This window comes from Callorhinchus milii, unplaced genomic scaffold, assembly GCF_018977255.1.
Source record: "Callorhinchus milii isolate IMCB2004 unplaced genomic scaffold, IMCB_Cmil_1.0 Scaffold7, whole genome shotgun sequence".
NCBI classification, from domain to species: Eukaryota; Metazoa; Chordata; class Chondrichthyes; order Chimaeriformes; family Callorhinchidae; genus Callorhinchus; species Callorhinchus milii.
The window spans coordinates 15,859,904-15,883,165 of record NW_024704748.1 but is presented as its reverse complement, the minus strand read 5'-3'; the positions used below and the strand labels follow the sequence as shown (position 1 = coordinate 15,883,165).

Genomic DNA, 23,262 nt, shown 5'->3' with positions numbered 1-23,262 from the left:
AAAAGTAAGAAGAAATTGGTCACTTCAATCCAGGACTGTTTGTGGGACACTGCTGTGTGCAATTGGCTGCTGTATTTCACCCACAAAAAAAAGTCAATTCCCTTTGGGATATATTCTGTGAAACGCTTTGAGATGTCTGGAAGACGTGATAAGACGCTATATCAAATGCAAAGATTATTATTAGTAGTATATTTGAGAACAGAAAATTAATTGCTTCAAAAGAAAATGAAGCTGTGTGTACCTAGAGATCTGCTGCAAAAGTAAACCAAGAGAGGGGCAATGGGCAATAATAATTCTGAGTAGGCAGGTTCACCATTCATATTGGTCACTTAACACACAATATTTACTTTTACTGCTTTCTGTTATACTTTGAATAAATGGGACTGAGAAATAAAATGATTGTCCTCACCCAACCTATCCCACTATACTTTTTTTTAAATCTCATTCTGTACAGTCTTGTATTCAGTCCAATACAGTCACCTTCACCTTTTGTGTTCTGAGAAAGATAAGTTGGGTCAAAAATACTCTGGCTTGGTGCTCGTATATGTCTTGTAAATGGCCTTGATCCATCTGCACCATTGGACCTGCCAAGAATGAATGAGCCCCATATGACTGTGAGCACAGACAGTGAACAGGAGAAATCCTTGCACTTCAGCCTGTTAAAATGTGAATAGTCACACATGGGGAATAGAACCAAGTCAAAGTAGAGAAGAATAAAGAATGGAAAACACTGAAATTTATAATGAGCACTATACCTAACTGTAGGCATCCATTCCTGGCCAGACTGGGATGTTTTAAAAGGAAGAAACTAAACCAAGGTTTATTGGTGAGTAGCAATGTTTATGGAAAAAGTGCATCTGAATGAAATGAAACAAATTGAAATGTTTGAGGATAAAAAAACACGTCTTAAAGATCACTGGTGCCATTAATTGAGATTTAGTTTGTTCATTGCTTTAAGGAGTGACACAACCTGCTTTAAACATTGAACCTCTAATCCTATTGCTGTACATGTATGTTGGCTGACAATATTGTCAGCAGTGGGATTATTTATTTGTTTATTTGTCTAATAACCTTCCCTAATCATTTTCTAAACAGCACAAGCAGAATGCGGAAATGTGAAGTGTATTCTGGACTGGTAATTTCACTTGCTTGCAGATTTGGCTTTAGCCCCATTCCCTCTGCTGGTCCTTTATTGCAGTATGTTTCCCTCTTCCTCTGAAGATATTTTTCATAGATTTTTTGTCTTCTGGAATAATGTTGCTGAGCACTCGCAGTTATCTTGCCTAAATGACCATAATTTATGTGTGGTAGTCTGCAGGATATTCAATCACAGGGAGCATTCCATTGGAGTCCAACTGTGTTATCTCCACCAATGCAGATAACTCAGTTAATTAAGTCAATTGTAGCACTATAGTTGTTGCCTTGTCTGAAATCAGCTAACTCAGCACAGACTGGATTTACAATTTCAATCACTTTGCACTTTGAGATGTTTTGATGGAATATGCTGCCATAAAAATGCAGCATTTTTCTTCCTAATGTATTGGGCATCAGAGGGTTGACATTGGTCATTTTTACTAGTGCAGTAATCCTATAATAGAGCTCAAAAGGACAGAGTACCGCATATCTTAAACAGAATATATGTGGTGGTAACAAGAAGAATTAAACTAAAAGAACGGAGTGTAGTCCCAAAGCTCTTCATTTATAAAAACAGAGGTTTAGTATTTATGAGTACTTTTTCTGCAAGGCAACGAGAAGCGAAATATAATTAATGCCTTGCCAAGATATACGTGCTTTATGCAAACAATTCTTTTGGAATTGTATAATTGTTATGTTTAGGGCATTTCATTTTTAAGCACAACAAAGAATTTTGTTTTGAAGCAATATAATTAAATAAGGTAGGTAGTACAATTCCTTTCTCAGGGTGGTTGGAACACTCTGAACTCTTATTTTGTAACCTCAAGCATGTTAATTTCATCACTCCAAGAGCTCAGCTTTCCTGCAGTTGTGCCTTCAGGCTGAATAACATTTGCTCTGTGTACTCCTAATGTGCCACATGGAAGTTGCTAATTCAAGATACAAAGCATGATTATCTTTCAGATAAGAGTATTTTTATCCTCTGTTCCACCTGATCCTTTAATGTTCTTGGATCACTGCTCATAACAATGCAATTAAATCAATATGAAATGTATTTATATTGGTACCGTTTGGATGAGTGAAGGCTTTTCTGAGCAAAAATTTTAGTGCTAAATATTACAGCCAGTTCATGATCGGGTGAGAGGAAGTAAAAGAGTTCCTATGTATGACCTCAATTAAAAACTGTGTTTTTTACCTTACAGAACATTTTGACCTAGTTCTTAATGCAACGTAATTCCATGAGAAAAGGTGGTTATATAATGAATAGAAGAATTTAGGCCATCTGTTATGTAAACATTTTGTGACAAATGTGTTGTAATTGGTCTCCAGTGAGGATGATCAGGGGTTATTTGAGATCTCACTTATTTATGAATATTTCCACATCTAAGCAGTTACACTAACTTGAATATGCAAAACATACCTCTTTCATTCCCTCTGATTTGGGAATAGGCTGCTTCCTTGTCACTGAGGAGATGGATAATGCTGCCACTTTGATTAGCAGCACTGAATGCTTATTTTGCCTAATGTATGCCTTCATACATCAATGAGTAAAGGCACTTTCCAAATTCTTTATAGTATTTTGTTAAGCAAGGAGGTTGTGTCACTCCTTAAATCATTTGGAATCTCTTTTCAAATAGTGCAATGGGATCTTTAACATTCACCAAAACAGACAGATAGTTTCTCAGTTTAATGTTTCATTCAAAGCCTGGAAGCAATAAAAGGATGATTCTACAAAGGATTATCTTCAGGGCCATCTGTTTCTTTCTGTGGGAATATTTAGAGATCGTAACCATTTGATTATTCCTGATATTTCACATTTCATTGGCTAAAATCAGTTAACTTAGCAGAAACTGAATTGAACACATTTTGCAGCGACTTGAAATTGTTTTAAAATGCATCTTTAAAAGAGACTGGGTAGTGCAATTGGTATGAATATTATCCAGCCCAAATTGGTCCAGAGATCAGCAGCCCAACTGCTATGAGCCTGACTTGAACTGACATTAGTCAGTATTAAGCTAGTCCATAACAGACATGACACTATAATGCACAACTGCCAACCAAAGATAGCAAGCAGGATTATTGCTCAAAGAGTTCTGTCAATGTTGCTCTCAAGCAACAACTATGAAGTGTGTGTGACTTGCCTTGGGTGAGTCTTCCTGTGGAGAAGTGCTTGACTTCTACTTGCTGTGCCTCCCATGGTATCACAACTAAAATTAGCAACCAAGAATTTAGATAGTTATAGGCATGAACCCATAAAGAAAAGTGACAAATTCTATTGAATCAGATTGAAGAGAACTTGTGTCCAATTTATTTTTGTATTAAGTACATCCCTCTCCTCACAAACAGAAAACACTATTTTGTGATTTATTTTGTACTCCTATGTCATGAAACTTTGTTTGATGGACAGTACAATCTTTTTTTTCTTCTAGTTCATAAAATTAATACAACCCTCACGAAGTATGTTGTCAATTGTAAAATATAATCAAAATGTGTGGGATTCTGGTCCACTTTGTTGTTAGTGCTGTTGCAGCTGTTAGCCTTGAGCACAGTACAGGTCTTACAATCAGAAACAGCTGCGGTCCAGGCGAGCTCCAGTAATAATAATAATAATATTGATAATAATAATAATAATAATATTATAATCAGTGACTGAACATTAAGAATCCATTGATATTACCTGGAGTAGGTATATTGCTTCCATGGTGAGGACAGTTATAAAGATTCAGCCTTCAAGTGAAGTGAAATCTGCAGTGAATTTGTTAAATAGATTGTGCTTTTACTATTAGTCTTTCATTTGGACAATATTTTATCTCCTTTCTATGTACAGTGAATGGGGACATATTCTGCTCTGCACTTATCTAAAAGCCTTTTAGAGATACAAATGAACAAAGAAAATAAATGAGTACACGGAGAGATCTATATTGCAATTAAAGTGGAATGTCTTGGAACTACTTCCAAATATTCTGTATTGCAGCTTCCTTGGAGGGTCTCGGTATCTGTTATATAGATTCAAAGTTCAGGTATTTGTGAAGGTAATCATCAAGATGCATCTTGCGTTACTTGATGGCAAGATGCATCCCTTCCATGACATCAATAGAAATCTTAAGATATTAAATTTGTCAAATATGTAGCTTGAAATATGATGTGGTGTACATTATAATTTGTTTTTTAAAAAAACACTGTGTCATGTGGATACAGCTATTCAGAATCCAGTACTCCAGTATTTGTATACCACTTCAAAAAGCTTTATTACCTTTATCTAGGTTCAGAATCATTGAGAAGCGAACTAGACCATACACAACAGAACATGCAAATACAGCAAAGGCCTTTCTACTCAAGGGCACTGTCACCAGTTCAAATCGCATTGGTATAGCTTTCAATAGTGTAAACTCTTTGGAGAATGTTGTATAATTTATATTCAACATTATCACAATGCACAATAACACATGGATGTTTTGGACAGTTTCCCTTCTGAAACAGGCATTTGCAGACTTTCAGATTTACGTTTGCTGAGAATGATTTCCAGCAGAAGCTCTAAGATATGGTACTTAGGAAGTTCTATTTCTCCTTATGTGGTTACCAGTGGTGGATTGTTCAGGAAGCTGTATACACAGTAAGCTTTATTATCTTTGTACAGTTAGCACTAGTAGATTGCTGTGTGGTTTCTCATTAAATGTTTGTATAACTGTAATTTTTCTTCTAACAATGTATTATAATAATAGTACTTAAGGCCAACTTTGATATAACTAGATTTTAACTAACAAGCTATTCTTGTATATGCATTCAAAAACATTTTTGTAACGTGCCTCACCTAATTGGGATCTTCTCAGTCTTTGGCAAACTGGCATCCAGAGGTGAGATTTAGTTAGTATAAACAGCATTATTTTGGTCTGTGTTTTCCAGATGCCTTCAGCTGACTGGCAAAATAGCCATTTGTGATTATGTTTTCCAATCTTATTTTGTGAAGCCGAGATTCAAAGAAAATGTAATTGTTGTTGTTGAAGTGACTGGAATGAGTGTGTGTTTTATTGGGGATAAACTGCCCTCATACTACAATTACAACTCTGCCTTCTTTAAGACACATTACATATGTGAATTTAAACCTGGACACAGATATTTTTGCTCTGCAATCTCTGGGCTTTGTGCACAGCTGCTTGTATCTCTGAAATGTTTGCACAGCCTGGCCTGACAGTAGAAACCATTTCCATTTCAAATGTCTGTTTGGATAGGTGTGTGTATTAGGGGGTGCTCAGGGGTGGGGGGTTAAAAATACAAGTTACATAGATCAGCAGCAACTATTTCTGTTTTTTATATGCAAACCAGTGAGTAAATGAAAGTTCATTAACATCCTTTATCTCCTCTCTAGAATCTTTGCTATTATTATTATTAAAAATTATAATAAAATTATTATAAAAAATCTTCCCCTCCCCTCCCTTCTCCCTCCCTAACCCCAGCTCGGGTCTGAAATGCTGTATACTGTCCAGTGCCTTGGGACGTCCTCCCGACATGAAAGACGCTATACAAATGTAATCTTGCTGCTGTTGTTTGCTGATGTATTTGCTGTGTTTTAGGCATTGAAGGGAAGTAGAAGAAAAGAACATAAACAAACCTTTACAGTCCTATTTGAGTCAGTAAAAACCTGGTATGTTTGTAAGGTTAAAGCTGCAGTTGACATGTACCATTCAGCATTTCATAGTAAAGTTTCAGAAAGCTTAAACCAATGGTGGCTCACAAAATATACAAGACTGACTTTCAGTAAAGCTCAAGCTTGTTTAGAGCTGATGTGAGTTTTGTCTGAAGATCTCAAAGCAGACCCCCAGCTGTAAAGTATCTTATTACAATACACCCACCCTGCCTCGCTTTGTTGCTGTCCAGCTGAGCCTCTGTGTCAAGCTAATGATGACCTGATGGAAAGGGCATCGTATCACTGGACAAGATCTGTAACCATACATTCCTCTCCTGCAGGAAAGAGCCGATCACATCATGTGATCAGGACTTTGGACCACTGGGAACCAACTGTTCCATTTTATCAAAATCTTACTAACTGATATTACCATATTTACTCCAAAATAAGGCATACATTTTTCATTGTAAAGTACCTCCAAAATCCAAATGTATCTTTGAGTAATTGTTGCTCATTCTGCAGATCTGGCACATATTGTTCAATTTAATAAAAGGCTTGTCCAGCTCCTCCTTTACTCTTCAGCAAAGGGGGTTGGCATTTGGACTCCCGTTGCACACTTTGTTTGTTTCCTACAGCAGCACAATCTTCCAAATTCTGTGTGCTTACAGTTATTTAAGCTAATGTTCTGTACACACACATTCACCTGCAACAGGCAATGAAATAAAACCACTGTGATTCAAATCACATGGCTCAGTGGTATTTGGATGACATCACACGATTGATTGTGGGTGTTCAGCTTCTGTCAAAATCTGGGATGATCCCTGCTGCCAGCAAACAAATTGCTGAAAATGAATCAAACATTCCCTCAACAGCTTCTTGTATATAAATTAAATGCAGTCACACAAGCTGGAATGTGTGTCAATGGCAGTATACTCTTGGGGGGTGGAGCTGATGCAGATAATAATACTGATAATGTAGAATCCTGCTCTTTCAAGTTATCCCATGTTGTATTAGTACAGTATTTTATAGGAACATAGCAACAGGAGTAGGCCATTCAGCCATTCTGTCCTGAGGCCCTCGAGCTTGTTCCGTTATTCTATTAGATTATGGCTGATCTAATAGAATAGCTTATAATGTTCTCTGTATCGCATACATTATAGGCTGACTATGTTATTTTCCAAGTGTCCAATGAACTGTACATTTTAACTCAAGTATCTAGGCTTTATGTCAGTTTGTTGTAGCTCAGTAAGGATATCTTAGTATTCGTATATCCACTGTGCTAGACATCCTTGCAGTGTTTTTGACAGGATATTAAATTGCAATATATGCACAGGGGAAGAGAGTCAATCTCTACTCAAAAAGTAGTATTTTAAAAACTCTCTGACAGTTTGGTAGAACATCTAAGAATCTGCAATATTAATGCTTCGTGTGACTGAGTTGTCTGAGCTTAGAGATGGAGTGTGAAAGAGAAATATTGTGCTCTGATCTAGATTGTTGTGCTGCTGGAAGAAAAGTCACATTAACTAACCCACCAATTTGAACTCTTGGGTCACCTTTTAGGAACAATGTGACTGCAATGCTGTCCTCCTTATGATCTGTGTGACCAATTTTCACTCAGGTCAAGGTTTTGTGCCATTTACTTTAGAAATGTCTATAATCTGTCCTGCTGCACCCCCTGCTGGTTGAAAGTAGAATTCAATCTTCCCATGGCTGCTAAATTATGTTTTTTGACGTAGGTGTATGCACTTACTAATTACGGTTCAGTATGCAATTTGTAAGCTGAATTCTTGCATAGAATAAAAAGAATCTCAATGTAAATATTTTTGTTTCTAATTACTTTTAAGACCTATCTTTTCGATTGGGCTTTCTGACGCCTCCCCCCAATAAAGCTGGGGCTCCCAATCAGTTGTGTGAAACAATTCATAAATGTAAATTGTAACATAATTGTAACATAAATGTAAATTGGAGTCCTGTAGCTCAGTGGTTAGAGCACTCGCTTTGCAAGTGAGAGACCTGAGTTCAATTCCAGGCAGAGCGAAACCTGGGCAAGTTTCCTTACTCCATACGCCTAATAATAATCCCTCCAAAAACCATAAAACAATAATAAATTGGTCATTTTCAATCTACGACTGTTTGTGGGACATTGCTGTGCGCAATTGGCTGCCGTGTTCGCCCACAAAAAAATATACAGTCAATTCACTTTACAGTGTGTTCTGTGTTCTGTGTCCTCCCAACGTGAAAGGCGCTTTACAACAACAACAACAAAATTACATTCGTATAACGCCTTTCATGTCGTGAGGACATCCCAAGGCGCTGAACAGGCAGAGTTACGGATCCGAGCTAAGGGTTGGGTGGGGGAGGGTGGAGGGCAGGGAGGGAAGCAAGGAGATCGAAAGCACAGTCGAAGAGCAAGGTCTTGAGGTGGGTCTGGAAGGTGGCGAGGGAGAGAGCGAGACGGTGGGACAGAGAGTGGGTGCAGAGTGGCGGAAGGCCCGCCCACCGATAGTGTAATTACAAATGTAATTTGGTATTGTATCTGAAAGAACTGGTGGATATGGGGAGACTAAACCAATTCAGAATACAGATCTGCTTGTGCCATGCTGAACGGCAACTCTCTATATACTGGGTGTTTTATTTAAAAGAGAAGACATCTCCCTCTCAGTTCAAAGCACTTCTTAGCTATAGATGAAAGTCACCTTCTTATAAAATATTAGCCTGCCTGTGGTGGGGACTGTTGGCTTTTCTTCATTAGCTTTGATCCACCTCCTCCGTCCTCAGGTCACTCCTGTGACATTGCTGAAGGAAATAGCTAATGCATCCCAGAGCTTCCCCATTTATTTCCATGAGAACTGGTGCTTTGGGCCAATCTGGAAGCAAATTCAGAGGTGAGAAATCCCAGCAAAGTACAGTTTTCTTGCATTGTCATTGGTAACAGGCTTTCCTGAGGTCAGATGGTTCTGAATTTGGTTCTCCAAAACAGACACCAGTTAAACTAATGAACTGCAATGAAAAGTACAGTATCATATAAAAATATAGTCCAGGAGGACTCATCAAGTCTACAACCCATCAAGCTTAAGATGGTGCTGCGTCATATACTGGAACCAAGTATTTCAAGTTTCCTGGACCTTTTTATATTCTTTCAAAAGTACCATTTGAGCAACATAGCAACACAGAAGATTGCTTAGGTAAAAAAGAAAAACTAGGCTTCCTCACTACACATAAAGCATAATTTTTCTACCACAGCTAGGGAAATACATATAACAGAAAATATTGTTCCTCAAATTATTACTTGGTTAATTTTTTTTATGAAGTTCTATGTACATTAAAAAAGTATGAATGTGGCCCTGTCGTGGGACAAACATAGGGTCATTGTCATTAAGGTGAAGTTCCTGTGTTTTGGACTCACTGCTTACTCTACATGTCAGGAGATCCTCCTATAAGACACAACTTTATTTATTGCCTTCCTCACCAACCCTTCTATTAAATCAGATGCATAACAGTGGATCGGATTGCAGGGTCGAGAGTGTTCGCTTATGGGATCAGTCAATTGTGAAGACTGTTGAGAAACAGCATTATTTTAAAATTGACCAAATATATGGAGGCTCTCTCTTTAAATAAAGATTTGTGATTCTGTAATTTGCTTCTTCTGAATCGAAGACAAGCTTCCTGCTCCAGGAATTTAATTTTTACATGTGTGAAATTTGACTGGGATAGCCCTGAATTAATTACAAAATCCCTTGTAAAGCAATTATCCAAATGGGAATGGCATATCCTCCAGGGCGATGTTCTTCAGGATATTTAATTTTGAGGCAATAAAACATTATTCATTCCAGAAGGCTTCAGCAAAAAAAAAGTTTAATTGTTTCCACCTCATTGACATGGAACAGGGATAAAGGGATATGGTTACAAATTGTAGCTCATTCTTGCAGCAGTAGTTTAACGTTCATTTATTCTGTGAAATAAAATGTATTGGGGTTTGACGTAGTATTTAACTGCGTTCGCCATTCAGTTCATCCATGACATGTGCGAATTTACTTTGCAAGTAGAGTGTGTCAGACTGGAGTTCTTACACGCTGATATGAATTTATCCTTTATAATAACCGAAGATGTCCCCCTCTGAGCAACTCAGTTTTCTTATCAAGGAATTCTATTTAGGAATACTGCAAAATAGACCTTATATCTGTAGCCTGTATGCCAGCAAAACATTTTTAAGGTGGATTACATTGGCTCAAGGTCAGCATTGAAAAGCTAAGATTAATAATTGGAAGGGCACACCATAGGTATGACCCTGTCAATCTCTGTTAATGCACAAGGGAAGCGTTGATGTTTGCCTAGAATTACACCAGTCGTCTGTGAAATATGTCAAATGTTCTGATGTGAAGTAATCTTTGATGTGTTTTATTTGTATGATTAATAAGACACTGGGGGTATGTAATTGCTGTACATGTACAGTTAATCTATCCAGTAGAGGGTGCTGTTTTCAAGGGACGTTCAATTTATCTTTTCCACAGCAAAGAAAATGGAACCCAGTGATTTGTGTCTGGAGAATGGGAATGAGTAGCTGAGAGCAGTTTATGTCGAATTAGATGTCAACTATTTATCACTAAAATGCTGCACATTCACCTTCACTTTCAAACCCACCAAAGCTGAGAGGTCTCAAGCAAAACTAATGATTCAAATACATTTTTGAATTTTACAGCTGCTTTTAACTTCATTTTAACTTCATTTTATTTCATTTTAACTTCATTTTAACTTCATTTGATCAACACATAAAGTTAAAATCATTCAGAAACTTCCAATATAATCTGACTGTGAATTGATCCTCACTCATATGTGATTCAGGAGATGTTTGTGAACGTGACATTGGATTAAGTGGACAGGATCATTGTTTTCATCTGGTCAAAAATCAAACCACTGTATTATACAATTTTGTGGAAGAAACAAATTATGAAGAAGAAATGATATTTGAATCTGGGCACAGGAATAGTCAAGTCACCAGGATGGTAATTTTATTTTTATCCCATGTTCAATTATCTATGCCTGTCAAGGTAAATTTGCCGTGATTGTCATTTGTTTTGTCAACAACAACAAAATTGCATTTATAGAGCGCCTTTCACGTCCAAAGCGCTGAACAGTCAGTTGTCGGGGTCCGAGCATGGGGGAGGAGTGGTGTAGGGGTGAGGGAAAGCAGAGAGGTGGGAGGGGGACCAAAAGCAACCACCTGTTGTACAATGGAGAGCACTGGTTTGTTTTGTTGGATTGCTAAACTGACCAAACCCATTTAACTTGAATGGGGCATAATCTGACCCAAGTGATTTTCTGCCTCTTGCTTATTGCCAATGCAAACAGTTGTTTAGTGCCAAACCTACTGGGAAACTCCAGCTATGAAACTTCTATGTATCTGATTAATTTGCACACACACTCCTCTTTGTAGTGGTCCTGAAAAGAGAAAATTAACATGGCTACATTTGGGTGACTTTTTTTTATTTCTCAGATGCATAGCAAACATATAATCTGAATCTGATATTTTTATTTTTAAGTATTCAAAAGAACAGGTTGGATGTAAAAGGACCTATTTAGTTTAATTTCATCCTTCCAGAATATTTGTTTTACTATCACCCCATTGTACCATCAAAATATTTATTCAGCAGTCCACCATCCTGGACTGAAACAGTCTTTCTAGCAACTCATTCCAGTGATTAATTGCCCTGTGGGTAAATAAATAATTCTTGCTGTCTGTCCTGAAATTGTCTTTTGCAATTCTGAGCTAGAATCCTCTTATTTGCTGTCTTGTCTTTGATCTAGCTCAGTAATGCTGAAAGCAATGAAAGAATCTTCCAGCATGGAGATGGAGATAGAATATTTTTTTAAACATTGGTTTACCTTTTACTTCAGGGTGTCCCAGAATAGATGCAGGTAGGTCTGTTCCTGACATTTCCCTTTAGGTAGGAAATATTTTCAAATGCCATCAGTGGAGGCAAATAGTCAGAATCCTGATCCCATCCTCTCACTGCAACTTTCTCCCACTCTTCAGAAGATCAGATTTTATTCAGGGCAGCTTTTATTGACAAACCAAGGTGAGATTTTTATCCAAACAAATTCCATCCTCAATTCCAATTTAAACCTGCTGTGTCTTCACTTTATGATCTTGGTCCTGTCATTCATCCAATTACATTATCAGCCTTTACTTTGCTTCACTGAAGTCTATATTAATGGAAAATTAATATTTTGAAACAACTTGGAAAGGGCTGATGTATTTTTTACCCGTCTTTAAGTTGTGCCATAAAATCTATTTCTTTGACTGCTCCGATGGTCACTTCTGCCTTTCCTCTCTCTCTGCTCTGTCTCCAACTCAGACTTTGTCAAGTGCTCCCAGCCATTATTGTACATGAAGCCACTGTATAAATGCAAATTGCTGGTGCTGTGGGCCTCTGCACACTTGTATGATTCAGTTCTGTTTTTGATCAATGCTATTTTCTGTCATCTTGCAAATGAATGTTTCAATTGGGGACTTGAGAAAAATTGGAAAGGTTTGTTGAAATCGTTATAAAGTTATTTTTGTATCCAGTTGCCTGAATTTATGATTTTAAAAACATTATCAAATCTATATCCCACATACATAGCATACTGTATTATCTGTCACTAAGTAATTGATTCTGTAATTTATCTTGCTCAGCGTATTAAGTGCATTATTGCAATAAACTATGTACAAATGTCTACAATTCTTATTCGGCCAAGGGCTGTAAACAATTATATTTTGATGATTTAAAGCTTTTGGACATTTCTAGATCATTTCTGGCAACAAAGGCTTTGAAGCAGAAAAATACGTCAGGAAAATGTGATCTACCAAAACTGAACGATTGAAGTGCCTTCACAGCCCTAAGCATACACAGATCAGGGGTTATTTTCTTTTGAATTAAGGAAATTGACTTGAACTAGTGTATTGAATCAGTGGAGAAAGCAGTTTTAATGAAGGGAAAACCGTAAAATGGGAAGAAATTTTCAGTTACTGTGTTCTGAACTGTGGAATATAGTGGGATCGCTTTCCAGTGAAGCCTCATATGCAAAAGACATAGTTCTACTGTATCAGAAGTTGACAGGTTAGCACTTCTGACTGACGGCTTAATGAAATGGAAAAAGTTTCAAATTCAGCTTCAGTAAACTGATAAGCTTGAAATTGCTTTATTCTGATCGCTGATATGGAAGCGATTTGTTCTCTGTTACTTCAGGTTTGAAAGCTGGAACTGAAACTGACTGGCCACAAGCTAGAGATGAACAGTAAACTGCTTAGCTTGGGACTGTTCAGATGAACTCTCCAAATTGCTGTATTTTCCTGTCGGTCCTTTTTTTTTGAAGAAAAAAAATCCATTGGTGCATGCATTCCAGCACAACTTTTGCCACTAATTGTGTTGAATGAGCAATTGAATTAATGGGCTGGAGTCAAACCTCTAACGTTACAAGCTTCAAAGATTTTCTGTCTCTTTAAAGGGAGCATAGCTGAAACAGCCAATAAACTAGATTGGTCACTTGCTCACTCACTCCATGGCTGTTTGTAGGACATTGCTGTGCGCAAACTGCCGGCACAAAAAATACACAGTCAAAACATTTTACGTATCCTGTAAAGTGCTTTGAGATATTTTGATGGTGTGATAAGGCACTATATCAAATGCAAGAAATATTATTATTATTCATCAAAACACTTTTGAAAAAAAAGTGTCTTAAAGTTTTAGACATAATTTCGAAGATGCTATTTAGAAAATAGCCGATTCATTCCAGAGATTCCAATCAGTTACATGTTCAATGATTTAGACACTATAATTTTTTTGATTGCTACAAAAGAACTTTTATTGCATCTAAGTAGGTTTTGCCCTAATTAGGCTTGAAGTATGATTATATTCAAGGATGGATTTAAGATTCTCTGAAGTCCAGTTTGTGTTTAATGTACAAATGATGCAAAAATGTAATTCCAAGTGTTCAGGAATACTGATTTGTAAATCCAGGCTTAAATATTGGAGGATAGGAGATTATTTAGGTTAGTACCATGCTTATGATTCATCTAATGCTCACTGTCCTTTATTGCTATTCAATCTTTATGGACAGTACATATATGGCCATTATTATTGTTCAATTTCAACTCACACATAGTACAGATATTCTCCAATCTCACTATTCATTTTAACTGCTTTGGTTTTTCCTTGTGAAGAGTCTATGATGACACCTAGGTATCAATTTTAAATGTCTCTAAAGAACAATTAAGGATGTGTATAATTAAACCAAGCAGCATCCAATGTTTAAATAAGGTGTCATAAATGCTGCATTTTTTTTACTTTGTACCTTCAAAATTTACACAATTTCTTGTGTTTTATGTAATAAAAACATGTTTTCATCAAAAATGCTGGAAAATACTTACGTTGAATGGTGGAAAATGTTTTCCCTTGTTCTTTATAACTATTGCATCAACGTACTGTAGCCTTCAGTAGTTTAATAGAAGAATCATGTGTTATTCCTCTGGACAAAGTAGGGTATTTAAACCAAAAGTGTGTGCAGAGTTCAATTCCACTTCAATCAGATCGTTCTGGATTGTTATGATCTCTGGATGCAGACAGCATAATCTAAACTTAGTGAAGAAGTTTAATATTGTATCTAACTCCACAAAGTTAATACCGTGTATCCATCTGGCCTTCATTGATTCTCTTCAGTAGGGAGAAAAACATAGTATGGATTTTGATTCATGTTCATTGTAATAGCCTACAAATACAATCACTAACTTTACAGTGAAATCCCATGAAGTGCTTTTTTGAGAAGTTTTATGATGCAATGGTAAATCCAATGCAAAGATTATTTTAGTATTAATATTATGACAACTGCAATACTTTTTTTTAACCTGTTGTTGAAAGTCTTTGGCATCAGTATATAGAAAGCTCGGCAGCATCAGAATAATTCAGATGCAGATCGTGTTCCCAAGTATTGTTCTAGACTCTTTAGGAAACATCAAATATTTATAAGATTCCTCTGAGAACTGCAGAATTAGGTTGGTCTGGTGTCAATGTGTGTGAAAGGAATCTTTCCCTCCTAATCTGAAACAAGTCTATGTGTTTCAGTGGAAACCCATCTGCCAATAACTACTGCCTGGGTTTGCTGGATGACTAACAAAAAATAAAATGTATTTGACCAGCTTTCCATGCTGGTCCCATTATAAAACAGCTCTCCTAATTGGATCCTGTTATCTTTATATAAATGTGTGGCTCAGTTGCTCCAGTGGCAGAAGATTTAATTCTCAACAAGATGTCTCACCAGTTATGTTTTGCCGGGGTAGCTTCACTGTTTCTTGGATAAGATGACAAGAGAACACAGTAAACAGTTCCATCCCAGAGCAAAGCAACTTCCTCTGTTACAGAACTCTGCGAAACTGATTTCTGGCCAATGAGAAAAAGGTCTTCAAAATATTTGGTCTGAAAGTTTATCATTTGGCAAATTGATTTTTAATAAAGTAAACAGGATATTGTATAGTAAACAAAATGCATTTGCTTGTGCTTTTGTTTTGTAATGATCATTTGAGCACCAAAGTGCAATGTTTGTTTTCAATTTGAACTCTCAGAAATCCGCACCTTCTCTTATCATTGCTCAATTAAACCGACACACTCCTCTATGCTCATCAATCTGTTTAGCATTCGTAAAATTCCTGGTCCTTGCACTCTTTCCCACTGGGAATTGTCTGAGTTATTACGGAGCATCCTGGAACAGATGGAATGTCCCCTGACTGCAGGCAGCTGTGATGTCAGACCAAAGCACTATTTAATTGGATAGATGTGGATTGGACCCGATGTGGATACGAGTGCTTCTCCGCACATATCAGCTCCATCCCAGTAAATCTCATAGCAGCACAAGGATTAGGCTGTGCTTGTATTCATTACTCTTACTGCTGGGGACTGCCACAGACAGACACTAGGCTTTCACAACAGCAACCTAATTTGATTTTAGCCATAGTTTTTAGTTTTGTGGCTATTAACTTGTCTGGATGGAAAAACAATTCAGAAAGGAATTGAGAAATATCTGATTGCTGTGTTGTTTGAGGAAAAAACAAGACCTCACTGGAATTGTATTGCTCAGGTAATGTTATTGTTTTTATGTAGATATTATTTATATATATTTGTGTTTACAATTTTAAAAATTCTGGTGCTTCCCTCTTCAAAATGTTTCAATAACTTAATGTTAAGTAATGCATAAATTCTCTCCTACTTTAGGACTGACTGGTACATGGACAGATCCTTGTATTGTATGATTCTACATCAACCCTTAACTAACTTTGCCAAACAATATTTTCTTTTCTGAGCTCCTCCGCCTTGAATTCGTTTGTAAAATGCAACTTCTTCTTTGTCTCTGTTTCGTTTGAAAAAGAGGCTTGAACCATATATGTTTTGGACACAACTCCTAAGTGCACTCTTTGCATTGAAGTGATATTTTAAATTCTATTTCCATTACTTTATATCTTGTCAATGGGGGCCACTTTGCAAAAGGGGCACTTGCAAGTAACTGTGTCCGATTTTGCATTCAGATGTTAAAAATGAAAATACAATTTCAATAATTCTAGTACATGTCCACTCAAATGGATAAATCTCATTTATTTTATGCATTTCTCCCTTCTAAACATAACTGGAATATTTGAACATTTTTTTAATTATATGCATGTATTAATTCTACCTACAGTTTGGATTTGGTCGATTAGGTTTTGTGTCACTGGACTGAAAGAAAATTATTTGGTTTGATTTCTGTATGATAGGAATGAACAGGACATAAACAGTGATCATAAAAGAAATGTGACTTGATCCTTTGGAAATCTGTACATTGAGCATGAATGAGAAGAGATACAGTTCCTTTGAATACTATATAATGGGAAAGAAAGGAAATTGACCTGGTCCATGAGAATGAATGCAAACTGATTTAGTGCTGTGGAATTCAAAATATTTATGTGGACTGCATGCTATTTCCTCTATTAATTACAATTTACAACTTAATACATGGTTGGTGTAAACCTTTTGAACTGAATATGTATGTTTGGCCGCACAAAATAGTTTGGTATATTTTTGATTTTCCGGTAACTTTTGAGATGAAACTTTAATTCATTAGTCTGAAATGTTATGTGCATTAGGTCGAGGATCAGACTCTTAGTATAGAGTCGGCTTCTTCTTCCCTTTGGATGAGACTTTAATCCAAGGTACTGGTCTGCCTGATCAGGTGTTAAAGATCCCACAGCAGTATTTGAAAAGAGAAGAGAATTTCTCCCTGCATCCTGGCCAACAAACTCTCTGAAAAATTGGTCAATTCTGTTCATAGCTGTTTGTGGGACATTGGTGTGTGCAAATTGGCTGCTGCATTCACTCACAGATACAGTTGCTACACTTCACAATACAATTCTGGCAAGCACTCTAAGGCATTTGACATGACAAGGCACTATAAAATGTAAAGATTGTTCAGTTTTATTTGATCTTTGAATGTAAATCCCAAACCCTTCTGGATGCGGACCCCTTCAGATCCTTGCTGATGCCTATTTACAGGATTATAACTGATGTATTTACTATTATGATGCTGATTATGGCTGCCCTGAGGTAATAATCCTTCAGGTTATAAATCTCATCTGTTAAAGGATGTTTCCTCTGAGTTATTTACAACAGTCTCTGGATAGCTTCTAAAATAATTCTTTGAAATCTTCTAAAAAGAGAATGAAAAACTTGAGAGGCTCATTCAAGATTTCCTTCACTTTTCCTTCTTAAGTTGAATTTGGGAACTTCTATTCCACCCCCCAACAAAAAATGGTGATAAGGTGATGTTTCTGTAACTTCCCATGTTTATATGCATCTGAAATGTAAAAGATTAGTTACTACAGTATCTCAATCACCTAACTATAACAAAGATACAACAAAATCCTGATCAAGAGACTTATGCAATACTTGCTCTTGGGCAAAATGTGATTTGGTACATGATATGTAAATAAGTTCCAGGTACCGCTGTTCTCACAAGTATAACCTGTATATTTTCTGACAGGAACTACTAGAAATGGCTGTGTGCAAGACATTCTGCCTTTTATTCATGCTCATGTGTCAGGCTCAAGGTCGAGGGTGGGATGGTACCTCAGATCGAGCACTGTACAACTACTCTCCAGTGCTTCCAGATGGGATGGAAATAACTGTCTTTCTCTTTAGAAACTTGCCACAAAGGTAAGCACAAGGACTGGACTCAGATCCTATGATAGCCTAGAGCCCCACATTCTAAATTAACAAGGATGATTTTTTTTCCCCAGAGCAGAACTTTTATCACCCTTCCAATAAAGCTAGGACGTTGATAATGTAACGTATACAGAGAGATGGCTAAGCAATAATGACCAAGATATGCACTATTAGAGGACCAAGATGGACACAGGAATAAAGTTGTTCAACTTGTGTGAGCTTTAATGCCATTTATTAACTTATATGTTTTATTTGATGCTAATGACATGTGTTTTGGAGGGTTATTTTTCTTTCTTTTTCTTTCTCCTCTCTCCACAGGCATTACTTTGTATTGAAGACGGATACTACCCCATTTTCTATCACTGTGACTCCATGTGATGCACCTTTAGAATGGCACCTGGCTGCTGCTAACTCCAACAAAAAGGCGGCAGGTAAAGGTTCTGATGGAGGTCAGTTATTCACTTAATCTGACAACTATACTTTTGACTTTTAGGACCTTCTCAAAGTAACTGCACCAATGTTATAAAGCGCTTTGAGACGCTACCCTGCGTGATGAGCACTATATAAGTGCAAGTTGTTGTTGTATAAACTAATCCAAATATGAAATTTGTAAATTGCTAAAGGCAAAGATGTACAAGGAACTTAACAATTAAGACATACATGAGGAGGGTGTAGAAAATTTGCAAAGCAAATTAAATGGAATTATGAGATGGTATTGAGGCATTTTTTAAAAAAACTTTGAAATCCATTATTTACAAATAATGACCTGTTGTGTCTTTCTCTTTCTATGAAACATACAGTACAAAACTGAGAGATGTTTTGCCTGGAACTACTATTATTTAATAATTGATCATTTCTTAAATAATTACAGGTGATTGAGGTACTGTAGCAACTAATATTTTGTATTTCAGATGCATATAAACATGGGAAGTTGCAGAAACATCAGCAGAGTTGGGAAGCTATGAGAGATCTTTTTATCTATAAAGGAAATGCGGTGGAGACATATGTGAGTGTCTCATCACATTCAACCTTCTATAGGTTGGAGCTTACTTCTACTGAAAAGAACACTCGTATCAGAGTTTATATGACCACCAGCCCACAAACTGATCCACCATACCCAGAGCTGCCTTTTGACCCTCGTGTCGATGTTACATCTGTGGGGCAGACAATGGTGACCCTAGCCTGGAAACCAAGCCCTTCAATTTTACGATATGAAGAAAACATTCAATATTGTCTCCTTATCAACCAAGAACACAATTACAAAAGTCTATGTGCTGCTGAGGCTCAGGTGGAATCCTCTGATGATCTATGGCCAGATATACCAGTCGTGTCCATCTTCTCCAGCTTACAGGAGATCCATGTTGCAAACACAAAAGGTTACCATGTCGAATTGCTGTCCCCTTCAAAGTCAAGTACACTTAATAGTCCATTACTCTGGGAAAAAGAATTAGATATCATACAACAATGCATTGGTAATAAAAATGTTTATGTGGTGTCTGACCTACAACCAAACACCCAGTATTATTTTGATGTGTTTGCTGTGAATATCCTTACCAACACTAGCACTGCATACACAGGAACCTTTGCAAAAACTCTCCAGCAGCCAGATCCCAAAGTTCTTGGGCTGAAGGAAGGAAATATGATTCAAGTGTATGTCGGAAAGGAGAAGCAGAAAGTTTATAGCTTCAGGGCTGGTGTTTGGAATAGGAGAGTGCAGTTCACCTTTTACTCTTGTGGAGAGGTACATGTTCAAATTGAAAGGAATGGGAAGCTCTTAGTCTCTGAAAATATAGAAAGTTTGAAACATTTCCAACTCAGAGGAAAAGCCAAAGCAAGATACGTAGTTGGGATAAAATCCATGGAGTCTTTTGAGGCTTCTGTGAAAATTCTCGTATCTACGCATTTCAACAAACCTATCTTTCCCCAGCTGCCAGAAAGTCTGAAATTAAAAACTTTTGATAAACTAAGGACCTGTAACTCAGTCACCATTGCCTGGCTTGGAACACAAGAACGGAACAAGTACTGCCTCTACAAAACAGAGATTGAGCAGGAACGTGCGAAAAAAGAAATAAGGAAGGCAAATGGCTGCTTTGGGCCAGAGGTGAGGAATTTGGCGGAGAAGGTGCACTGCAAGTATTTTCACAACTTAAACAAGCTACGTGCAGTGACTACAGAGGAAGTCAGAGGATTGGAGCCAGGAAAAATCTATCTGTTTGATGTATATGTTATTGGACATACAGGACATTCTGTCAAATACCAAAGTAAACTAGTAAAAACAAGGAAGGTGTGCTGATTTTTTTTTAAAACAACAATGAAATGTTTTAACAACAGTTGGAGCTCAGGAAGTTTGCCAAACAATATGAAAGTGAACATTTGCACATTTAAGAACATGTGCCATTTTTAGTAACCTAGTGAATCTGCTTCCAAACTGAATGATTCTGAACATTGACATGAATGACTGAATGGGCTGAGTAGCCTTTTTCTGTTCCAAAACATATATGCTTTTATAAAAATATAAAAGGGTCAAGTCTAAGTTTAAGGAATTTGTGCCAACATCAAGGGAATATGGCAGAATTGGACTTAGAGTTAAACAAACTGGAGATTTAATTTTTTTGAGTTAGGTTTCAGTTTGCTTCTAGTATGCTCAAAATCAGTTGGGGGAAGGGCTTAATCTTTTCAGAGACAGCCAAAGGACTGTGTACTCTATGATTCCAGTTAAAAAAAATTGGGGGAATGTATTATGGGAACCAGCATCAATATGCTTGCTGATATTCTTCATCCTGACAACAATTTATTTGAACCCCTTGGAGCAATCTGATTAACTTTGTCTGTTTGGTTTAGATGCAGGTTTAATCAGCCATTTGTTTTGTTTTGAACCAGAAATTTTATAAAGCTCTTATGAAGATTTAGTCAGTGGAACTAAAGTAAAGGTTGTATTTTTGCTGGTTGATCACAATCAATGACAAAAATTCTTCAAATTGATTTTCTTGGGCTAAGAAACAAATAAACTACTTTTCGTTTTCCTTCACTTGAAATATTGGCAACACAGGCAACACATTGCAAGTGGAATTTGTTCTCAACACTAGTGAGAGATGGTAACTATCTACTTACATATGAAATTCTCCATTTACCCCCATTCATATCATCTGTGTGACTTAGACTTATCTCTTGAGATAAATAATTGAACACTTGCTAATCATTACTGGTACCAAAAAGAATTGAAGGACCAGATTGGTTGTTTTAAATTATTACCACCTAAACTTGCTGAGGTGGTTCAAACGAATTTTAAAAGAAGTTCTCTTGTTTTCATTGGAACACCATGTTTCATTAATCTCATGACTTGGCTCTTTGGTTTACGACTATTTGATTCTTTCCATATGAATTCACTTATTCTGTACAACCAGCCTTCTACATGTCTGGAAGGTCTGAATATTTGGGAAAGTAGAGCTTGATTATTCAGTCTTCCATTATTTGGTATAGTTGAGTTTGGAAAGCTTTGATATTGTTGAGTGCATAGGACTGAATTTTTAAAACAAGTGTTGCATACTGGTACTGACCTATAATCCGTGTTTATAACACAATACAGTAATAGTAATACAATAGTCCTTGTATTTAAAATAACACCTTTCACAATGGGATGACATCTCAAAATGCTTCACAAGATAATAATAATAATTATTAAAATGTTTCACAAGATTTACTGTAAAGTGCAGTTACTGTATTTTAGAGCTGAACAATATTTTATGTGGTATTCAGAAGTAAGCTATATTGTTTAACTTCACATTATAGTCCTATCTATAGTCCTATCTAAGTCTTACCCTTGTCTTTTACCTGGGGAATATTACATTCAAAGAAAATAAGATATTGTTAATTCAGACCACAGTGAAGAGCATGCTATGTGTAAAATAAGAGTTTGGATCAATTTTGTATTTCATATTCATATTTGGATGCATCAAATATTGCATTTGAAACAAATTTCTTTATCAGAATTATGAAGCTGGTTCGTCAGTAATAGACGACTGACAAAGCTATCACTTGGGGGCAGAGTGTTTGGAGTGGTGGGGGGAAAATACTATGTCACATGTAAGTTCATCCTGTTCGTGANTTTTTTTCTTTTTGCATGTAAAAGCACTGTAAATAGTTAAGTGTGATTTATGTAGNAAAAAATTGCACCATGGTAACGTATTTCTGGATGAAGAACCAATGGATCGATAATACTTTAACAGCAGATTTATTGCACAGGTACAATGTAGTATTATTGATTCCTGACTCTAAGGATCAAAATAGGGGCATTAACTTGTTCATGGATTTGTATTATTTATGTCACTTCAATCCAGTTGCATAATGGGGGACAAATATTTGAATAACCTTTTCACTTGTATGTAAAATTGTATTAGATTTTAAATGTTTATCGGTGTCCTGGATTTCATAAGGAATACTTAGCTGCCAGAACTTTTAAAAATTCTGTTGGTTAGCCACTAACTTCAGGTTTCACTATATGATGCCGTAACTTTTAATTTTGTTTGGTGAAACTGTGTGATTTTTCTAGTTTTGTATAAACTGATTCTGAGTGTACTTTTTAAACCGAGTAGATTGTAACCTATTCCTTCAGCTTGCTTTTGGTGTTTGGTGAGATGAAAATAAATAAAAGCACTTTGTCCCACATTCAAAGTTCTAGATTATTAGTTTTCATTTTTATTCGTCTTAAGTGAACTTCGAAAACATGAAATCAGTTTCTCAGACATCCCTTCATTGATTCCTTCATTTTACTGTTGTATTTTTGTCTACATTAAACTCCAATGACCAATTTTAACGAATCACTAAATTAGTAACAGATGATAAATATAAAAGGGACAACTGAAAAACTTTCTTTTGAAAGTCAACATTTGCCATATGAGCCACATCCCCCTGAATGTTTTGATGCATAAGCTGTTACATAGAATAGGTCCTGAGGGACATAACCTCCTCTCCTTCCATTTCATATTTGTGCAATATTCCACATGAATCTGCTCAGACTTTTTTTCAGTTCCGCACAATTAAACATTTGAAATGTTTTAATGTTTTTCTTTCAAGAGGCATTAAAATGGGAATTATGTTCAACAATTTTTGTTCACATAATGTCTGACTCAAACTGGGATTGCAGGCCCCAAGCACTCTATTTAAATAACTATTCTTAATATGCAAGTCTGGACGGTGTGTGCCTGTAGACTAATATATCAAGTACTATGACTGCTAGGCCCTATCCTGTGCTTGCCTCCAGCACTTGCAGCAATCCTCACT

The 23,262-nt window shown here is 36.6% G+C and overlaps 1 protein-coding gene across 2 annotated transcripts; it reads left to right on the top strand.

Moving 5' to 3' along the window:
• The first annotated feature begins 783 nt into the window (after window positions 1-783).
• Window positions 784-20,854, top strand: LOC103181164 (protein NDNF-like). 2 transcript variants are annotated; one of them, XM_007897425.1, is made up of 4 exons: window positions 784-826; window positions 17,801-17,973; window positions 18,301-18,431; window positions 18,894-20,854. In XM_007897425.1, the coding sequence occupies exons 2-4, from the start codon at window positions 17,813-17,815 to the stop codon at window positions 20,273-20,275; spliced, it is 1,674 nt and encodes a 557-aa protein (XP_007895616.1). In that variant the 5' UTR covers window positions 784-826; window positions 17,801-17,812; the 3' UTR covers window positions 20,276-20,854. The 2 variants fall into 2 exon arrangements, with proteins under 2 accessions (XP_007895616.1, XP_007895617.1); XM_007897426.2 differs by lacking the exon at window positions 784-826 and adding an exon at window positions 15,854-15,868.
• Window positions 20,855-23,262: the final 2,408 nt, after the last annotated feature.